This window comes from Ornithorhynchus anatinus, chromosome 2 (assembly GCF_004115215.2).
Source record: "Ornithorhynchus anatinus isolate Pmale09 chromosome 2, mOrnAna1.pri.v4, whole genome shotgun sequence".
NCBI classification, from domain to species: domain Eukaryota; kingdom Metazoa; phylum Chordata; class Mammalia; order Monotremata; family Ornithorhynchidae; genus Ornithorhynchus; species Ornithorhynchus anatinus.
Genome location: NC_041729.1, coordinates 139,477,106 through 139,485,644, shown reverse-complemented (window position 1 = coordinate 139,485,644; position 8,539 = coordinate 139,477,106). Strand labels below are relative to the sequence as shown.

Below are 8,539 nucleotides of genomic sequence, written 5' to 3'. Positions count from 1 at the left end.
CCTGGCTTCTAATCTTGACTCCACCACTTTGCTGTGTGATCTTGGGAAAGTCACTTAACTACTCTGGTTCTTGGTTACTTTATCTGTAAAATGGGGATTAAGACTGTGAGCCCCATGTGGGATAGGGACTGTGTCCAACCTGATTATCTTGTATCTACCCCAGCGCTTAGAACAGTGCCTGTTGCTTAGTAAGTGCATAACAAATATTATAAAAAGCTACGTTTATTAGTATTACAAGCATCTGTAGCATCTCCCACTTTCATACAAAATGTTGTCACTCTGGAAGTTCTTTTGAATATCCAACAGGTCCATTATTAGTTTCTGTGATATTTCCCCAGAGTTTTCTTTCTCTGGCCTTGGAATCATCCATCAGAGTCTCCACTCTTTAAAGTGGGCTATATATTTGAGCAGTATTCAGGGGAGGCCTGACAAAATGGCCTACGGCAAGAAGCCAGGGCCTTGCAGTCTATGGGAGGAGATGGCCCAAGTGGAAATAGGCTTATGGCTCCCCCCCCTCTATTTTGCATTTGGCAGGCGAGATTCGACCTGGAGGTCCTCCATTACCCAAGAAAGAATGTCTACTCTTTCCACCCCATCTTTTCTCCAGTCCCTGACTGGTGGACCAATAGTTCGAACGTTTTCTGTTTGCTCTTTCCATTCTCATGTTCGGGTGTCAGCCGGACACATGCCCCAGAAGAGCCATGGATGGGCTGGGCTCCCTGTCCATTTCCTACTTCTGGGAGAAGAGTTTAAGGAGGTGGGCCCGGATCTCCCTGGTCTTGATACAATAGACGATGGGATTGAGCACAGGTGGGACCAGGAGGTAGATGTAGCCCATGATGGTGTGGATCACGGGAGGGATGTGTTTGGCGAAGCGGTGAATGATGGAGACACCCAACATGGGCACGTAGAGCAACAGGACAGCTAGGATGTGGGAGACACAGGTGTCAAGGGCCCGGCGTTGCTCCTGTGCAGACGCGAGCCTGAATACTGTGGCGAGGATCTTCAGGTAGGAGAGCAAGATGAGCAGTGAGTCGACCCCGAAGGTGACGAGAACGACCATCAGGCCATAGATGCTGCTGATCCTGTGGTCGGAGCAAGCCAGCTTGATGATATCGGGGTGCAGGCAGTAGGCGTGGGAGAGGACGTTGGCTTCGCAGAACTTCAGCCTCTTAATGAGGATAGGCCCCGGAAGGATGACAGCCACAGCCCTCAGGATGATCCCGATCCCAATCTTGGCAATCGTCATCTGGTTCAGAATGGCCCTGTATCTCAGGGGGTGGGATATGGCTACGAAGCAATCGAAGGCCATGGTCAGCAGGATGCCCGATTCTATCAGAGAGAAGACATGAATGAAGAACATCTGAACCAGGCAGGCATCAAAGCCGATTTCTCGGTCGTCAAACCAGGAGAGTTTCAGCAGGGTGGGGAGGGTAGTGGTGCACAGGCCCAGGTCGGAGATGGCCAGCAGAGACAGGAATAAGTGCATGGGCTGCTGGAGACTGCGTTCCTTCTTGATTGCCACTAATATGGTGCTGTTGCCCAAGATGGCGATCAGATACAACATGAAGAAGAGCGCGGAGATCCAGTGGTGTGTGGACTCCAGGCCCAGGAAGCCAGTCAGTAAGAAAGGCCTGAAGTTGCTGCTGTTGAAAGCAGCCATTATGAGTGGCAGGAAGGTCTCGGCCCACCAGTTCCTATGATGAGAGAGACTGCTTAAACATCATCCTCATCAATGGTATTTATTGAGTACTTACTGTGTTCAGAGCACTGTACTAAGTGTTTGGGAGAGTACAATACAACAGAGTTGGTAAACACGTTCTCTGGCAACAACGAGCATAATGATCGAGGCTGGAAATCAGGCTTGCAAACAGGCAGCCTGGCCTAATGGAAAGAGCATGAGCCTGAGAGTCGGAGGATCTGGTTTATAAGCTCAACTTTAATACTTAATAATGTTATTTGTTAAGTGCTTACTATGTGCAGAGCACTGTTCTAAGCACTGGGATAGATACAGGGTCATCAGGTTGTCCCACGTAAGGCTCACAGTTAATCCCCATTTTACAGATGAGGTAACTGAGGCACAGAGAAGTGAAGTGACTTGCCCACAGTCACACAGCTGACAAATGGCAGGGCTGGGATTTGAACCCAAGGCCTCTGACTCCCAAGCCCAGGCTCCTCTAGCCTGGAATGCCCTCCCTCTTCAAATTCTGACAATTACTCTCCCCACCTTCAATGCCATATTGATAGCACATCTCTCCAAGAGCCCTTCCCTTACTAAGCCCCCCTTTCCTCTTCTCCCACTCCCTTCTGCATTGCCCTGACTTGCTCCCTTTGTTCTTCCCCCCCTCCCAGACCCATAACACTTTTGTACATATGTAAATACCAACATAAACATATCTGTTATTTATATTAATGCCCGTCTCCCCACCTCTAGACAGAAACTCGTTGTGGGCAGGGAATGTGTCTGCTTAGAGAAGCAGTGTGGCTCAGTGAAAAGAGCCCGGGCTTTGGAGTCAGAGGTCATAGGTTTGAATCCTGGCTCTGCCACTTGTCAGCTGTGTGACTGTGGGCAAGTCACTTAACTTCTCTGGGTCTCAGTTCCCTCATCTGAAAATGGGGATTAACTGTGAGCCTCACGTGGGACAAACTGATTACCCTGTATCTCCCCCAGCGCTTAGAACAGTGCTCTGCACATAGTAAGTGCTTAACAAATACCAACATTATTATTATTATTATTGTATTATAGTCTCCCAAGTGCTTAGTACAGTGCTCTGCACACAGTAAGTGCTCTATAAATATGATTGAATGAATGAAGTGCTTAATACAGCATGGCTCAGTGGAAAGAGCATGGGCTTGGGAATTGGAGGTCATGAGTTCGAATCTCAGCTTTGCCACTGGTCAGCTGTGTGACTGGGCAAGTCACTTAACTTCTTTGGGCCTCAGTTATCTCATCTGTAAAATGGGGATTAAGACTGTGAGCCTCATGTGGGACAACCTGATTACCCTGTATCTACCCCAGCACTTAGAACAGTGCTCTGCACATAGTAAGCACTTAACAAATACCAACATTATTATTATTATTGTTACCATTCCCAACCCATTCACATGGGGTCAATAGAAGAGTTGGAAGGAGGAGATGTTTTGATGCTCAGGAGATCAGGAGATGCTCACTCACTTCTATGTTCCCTTCAGCACCTCCAGAGGGAGTTGGTGGGAGCAGAAGGGTGGGTGAGAGAAGGTTGAGGGAAGGCATGGGGAGGTCTTGGATGTTTGCAGCCATCAGAATTAATATTTGTTATTAATAATTCTGCCAAGGATTGTTCCAAGCACTGGTGTAGTTACAAATGAATCAGGCTGGATACAGGCCCATTCTAGTTCCACATGGGGCTCCTGGCCTAAGTAGGGGGAATAGGATTTAATCCCCATTTTATAGATGAAGTAATTGAGGCACAGAGAAGTGAAGTGACTTGCCCAAGACCACATAGCAGACAAATTACAGAGCTGGCATTAGGACCCATTCTTTGACATCCACCCCCATGGTCGTAGCATTGCGTAATGGCTAGAACCCAGGCCTGGGAGTCAGAAAGTCATAGTTTCTAATCCCAGCTCTGCTGTGGATCTACCCAGGTCTGCTGTGGGACCTGGGCAAGTCCCTTCACTTCTCTGGGCCTCAGTTACCTCATCTGTAAAATAGGGATGGAAACTGTGAGCTCCATGTGGGACCAACACTATTTGCTTGTAACCATCCCAGGGATTAGTACGGTGCTTGCATGCAATAACTACTTAACAAATACCACAATTATTGTTATTATTTCCACGAGGTCATGATGCTATCCTAGCAGGTACTAGTGTGAGAGCTCCCTGAGGGCAGGAATTGTGCCTGCCTACTCTATTGTACTCCCTCAAACCCTATTCATTAATTCATTCATTTGTATTTATTGAATGCTTACTATGTGCAAAGCACTGTACTAAGCACTTGGAAAGTACAATTCAGCAACAGATGGAGACAATCCCTACCCAACAACGGGCTCACAGTCTAGAAGGGGGGAGGCAGACAGCAAAATTAATTATGGATGTAAGTGTTATGGGACTGAGGGTGTGGTGAATATCAAGTGTTTAAAGGGTGCAGATTCAAGTGCAAGAGTGATAAAGAAGGGTGAGGGGGTAGGGGAAATGAAGGCTTTGTTGGGGATGCCAGGAGAGAAACCTGATGCCACAACTTCTTCAAACATTCCACTTTAATTTTCTGTATTCTGTTGTCTATTTGTCACCTATCCAAAAATTTAGGGCTCTTGAAGATACAATTTTAAAAAGGCTTTGAAGTGGGGAGAGTGGTGGTCTGTCATATAAGAAGGAGGAGGAGCTTCAGGCTTGAGGGAGGATGTGGGATAGGGGTTAGTGGTGAGGTAGGCGAGAACCAGGCATAATGAGCCAGGTGGGGCTAGAGGAGTCAGTTGTGCCAGCTGGGCTATAATAGGAAATCAGTGAGGTAAGGTAGGATGGGGTGAGTTGATTAAGTGCTTTAAAGTAGATGGTAAGGAGTTTATGTTTGATGAGGAAGTGGATGGGCAATTGCTGGAAATATTTGAAGAGTGGGGATGTAGGCTGAACATTTTTCCATTAATATGGTCTGAGGAGCAACGAAAAGTATGGGCTGGAGAGAGGAAAAGGGAAAGATGGGTTATGGGGATGTCAGCGAGAAGAGTGATGCAGTAGTCAAGGCAGGAAATGAGTGCTTGAGTTAGCTTGGTAGCAATTGGTAACTTGGTTGGAAAGGGCAGATTCTAGAGATTATGAGAAGGTAGAATTGATAGGATTTGGAGACAGACTGCATATTTTAGTTGAATGAGAGAGATAAATTGAAGATTATGCTGGGATTAAGAGCTCGTTGGCCACGGAGGATAGTGGATTTGTCTACAGTGATGGGAAAATCAAGGGGAGGACGGGGTTGGTGGGAAGACAAGGAGTTGAGTTTTGGATATGTTTAGTTTGAGCTGTTGGCAGGACATGTAGAGGTGGTCTGAAGGCAGGAGGAAATGTGAGAGTATTTCCCACCTTCTTTCTCCTTCTGGACTCAGTTTTAATCTACAGCCTTGCTCTGCTGTGATCCCTCCCATCTAGTTTTAGGTTTGGAACTCTAGGATTTAACAGATTTAACCCTAGTTTATTCTGCTCCAAATATCTTCTGAGGATTAAGAGTTAAACTGCAAGGTAAACCCTCCAAATTTTAACTTTAATTTGTTCATTTGGTTTGTAAATGCAAAAAAAAAGACATTGTAGACTGTAAACAGGGTAGACTGTAGGCAGGGATCATGTCTACCAACTCTTATATTGTACTTTTCCAAACAGTAAGTGCTCTGCACACAATAAGTGGTTAATACATATTGCATGTAAATTGTAAAAGTTAAAACCCCCAATTTTTGAAATGTAAGTACCATATTTAAACAGAACAAAGACCTAATAAAGCCTTGTATTTTTTTAAAACCTGAAAAATCCAACCCCTTATACTGGGGAATTCAGTATTAATGGTGAAATGGAATTTCACCTACTTCTCTACATGCACAGGGCTATTGGACTCTGGATTTTCCTGCTTCATACATTGTCCCTCTCATTCCCAAACCTTCAATTCCTGGAGTGCCCTCCCATCTTACTTGTCTTCCCCTAAACTGATTTGGGGATCCATCAAAAACCAAATTAGGAGACCTTATTAAGATGTTACACATTGCTAACATCACCTGAGACTTCAATTGTGACATCTTTGCTCCTTCAACATAGTGCCCACACTCTCAGCAACCAGGATTTCACAAACAGATTCTTTGGGCAAATCAGGTAAAACTGAGGGTTGGACTATCCCTTTATTCCTAATCCCATGTCTCCCATTTGTCTACAGTGTGACTTTGGACAAGTCACTTACCTTCCCTATACCTTGGTTTCCTCATCTTGAAATGGCATGAAATCTTACATCCTCATATTTAGATTGTGAGCCCCTTGTGGGACAGGGACTGTGTCCAAACTGATTATCTTCTATCTACACCAGTGTTCAGTACAGAGCCTGGCACAAAGTAAATGCTTAACAAGAACCATAAAAAAAATAGCTTGGTAGAAGAGGTGGGGCTTTAGGAGGGCTTTGAATGTGGGGAGAGCTGTCGTCTGCCTGGAAGAGAGAATTCCAAGCTGGGGGAGCAATTAGAGTGAGGGGACGGAGGCAGGAGGATAGAGGGCAAGAGTGGGCTTCAGCTTTGGTTTGTGGGGAATCAATACAGCAAAAGGGAAATAGCCTGTGAAGGCAACAGCTAGGTAAATTGGGGCCAGATGGTGAAGATCATTGAGGCTGACTGCAAAGAGTTTTGCTTGATATCAGGGAAGGCATCAAACAAAGTGGAGGATCCTAGGTAAACTCTCTACTGCTTTACTGCTCTAGGGGCTACAGTGAATCAGCACAGGCCAGTAGCACTAAAACCAGATATAAAGGATCCAGCAACATGAATACGATACCCCATCCCCAAAAAGGCAGAGTGGATATTTCAGGGGTAGCTGAAGTGATGGGAGTGGGTGGATTGAAAGGTGGTGTGCTTTACAGAGAGCTTGAGCCTGAAGGACCTGTTTATCAGTCAGTTGTATTTATCGAGCCCTTACAGTGTACAGAAGCGCTATACTAAGCACTTGGGAGAGTACCATATAACAGTAAACAGACACATTCCCTCCCCACAATGAGCTTACAGTCTAGAAGGGGAGACATTAATATAATTATTCATTCATTCATTCAATAGTATTTATTGAGCGCTTACTATGTGCAGAGCACTGTACTAAGCGCTTGGGATGAACAAGTCGGCAACAGATAGAGACAGTCCCTGCCGTTTGACGGGCTTACAGTCTAATCGGGGGAGACGGACAGACAAGAACAATGGCACTAAACAGCGTCAAGGGGAAGAACATCTCATAAAAACAATGGCAACTAAATAGAATCAAGGCGATGTACAATTCATTAACAAAATTATGGATAAGTACGTAAGTGCTTTGGGGGTGGGGGTGGGCATGAATAAAGGGAACAAGTCAGGCTGATGCACAAGGGAGTGGGAGAAGAGGATAAGAGGGCTTAGTCAGGGAAAGCCTCTTGGAGGAGCTGTGCCTTCAAGTTTGAAAACTGAATAGCACTGGAGCCTACTGATTTTCCTGAACCATAAACCAGACCCCAATTCCACTCACCAAATGGAATGGCAAGAGATGCAGAGATGAAGAGATATAGAGATGTAGATCCGGACCTCCCACGAGGCAAGTTTCTTTACAGGGCTGGATGTGATGAATGGGTTTTGGAGCATCTTCCTGTACCACGGATCTTGGAATCAGACTGCCTTTATTGGGGAGGGACATCAGCCTGTATGGACTCAGCCACCCCTGGGGTTTCATTAACTCCCTGAGCCTGTTTGGATGTCAAGCAGGGTATAATAGTGGTCTGCCTCCTCATGGTTCTGGCCCGTGGGCAAAACCTTCCTCAAGGGGGGATCCTGACCCCCACCACTGCAGTAGCTGTGACAAAACTATGGGTCTCTCCTCTGACCCCTGCAATGGCTGTGGTAAACTCACCACAGCTGTGACTAATTCACCAGAGACTCCCTGGCCTCCGCAAGCACAGTCACCCTATGCCACTCGCCGGAGGATCCCTGACCATACACAGGGGAGTCCCCTGGCTTCTGAGTAGCAGTCATCAATGACTGACTAACTGGAGGCTCCCCCAGCCTCTGCAGCACCAGAAACTACTGACTATTCACAGGAAGACCCCTGGCCTCTGCACTACTGACCACTCACCCAGCCTCTATTACCACCATCTCCACTGGCCACTCAGGAGGGAATTCTCAGGAGGGTCCTCTGCAACACCAGACATCACTGACCATTCACAGCAGTGTCCCCAGATCACTGACCACTCACTGGAGGCTCTCTTGGCCTTTGGTGCCACAGTAATAATAGTAAATGTGGTATTTATAAAGCACTTATTATGTGCCGGACACTGAACTAAGTTCTGGGGTGAATACAAGCAAATTGGGTTGGACCCAGTCCCTGTCCCACACGGGGCTCACAATCTTAACACCCATTTTACAGATAACTGTGTCAACAAAGAAGTTAAGTGACTTCCCAATGTCACAGACCAGACAAGTGGCAGAGCTGGGATTAGAACTCAAGTCCTTCTGACTTTCAGGCACATGCTCTAATCCACAGGCCACTCACTGAAGGGCTTCCTGGCCATTCACAAGAAGGCGACTGGTTTCTGAGTCGCAGTCACAGACAACCTTCTCACAAAAGGCTTACTCAGCCTCTCTGGTGGCAATCTTCCCTAATATCCCAGAATAATAGCAGCAGGACATATTCATTTAGTAGTATTTATTGAGAGCTTACTCTGGGCAGAGCACTGTACTAAGCGCTTGGAATGTACAAATCGGTAACAGATAGACATAGTGGATAGAGAACGGTCGTGGGAGTCAGAAGGGCCTGGATACAAGTGCTTGGCACATAATAAGCACTTAACAAATGCCATTATTAATAA

At 46.3% G+C, this 8,539-nt stretch overlaps 1 protein-coding gene across 1 annotated transcript; it reads right to left on the bottom strand.

Annotated features, from left to right (window-relative positions):
• Window positions 1-204: 204 nt before the first annotated feature.
• Window positions 205-8,013, bottom strand: LOC100088040 (olfactory receptor 51L1-like). The gene is made up of 2 exons (XM_029058674.1): window positions 7,207-8,013; window positions 205-1,697 (listed from the first exon to the last, which is right to left on the bottom strand). The coding sequence occupies exons 1-2, from the start codon at window positions 7,317-7,319 to the stop codon at window positions 731-733; spliced, it is 1,080 nt and encodes a 359-aa protein (XP_028914507.1). The 5' UTR covers window positions 7,320-8,013; the 3' UTR covers window positions 205-730.
• Between the last annotated feature and the right edge of the window lie 526 nt (window positions 8,014-8,539).

Bases quoted from the DNA above. Each gene is read 5' to 3' on its own strand.
- LOC100088040 (XM_029058674.1), bottom strand. From the start codon at position 7,319: ATGCTCCAAAACCCATTCATCACATCCAGCCCTGTAAAGAAACTTGCC. The intron at 1,698-7,206 runs GTGAGTGGAATT...CTCTCATCATAG, and splicing joins ATCTCTTGCCATTCCATTTG to GAACTGGTGGGCCGAGACCT.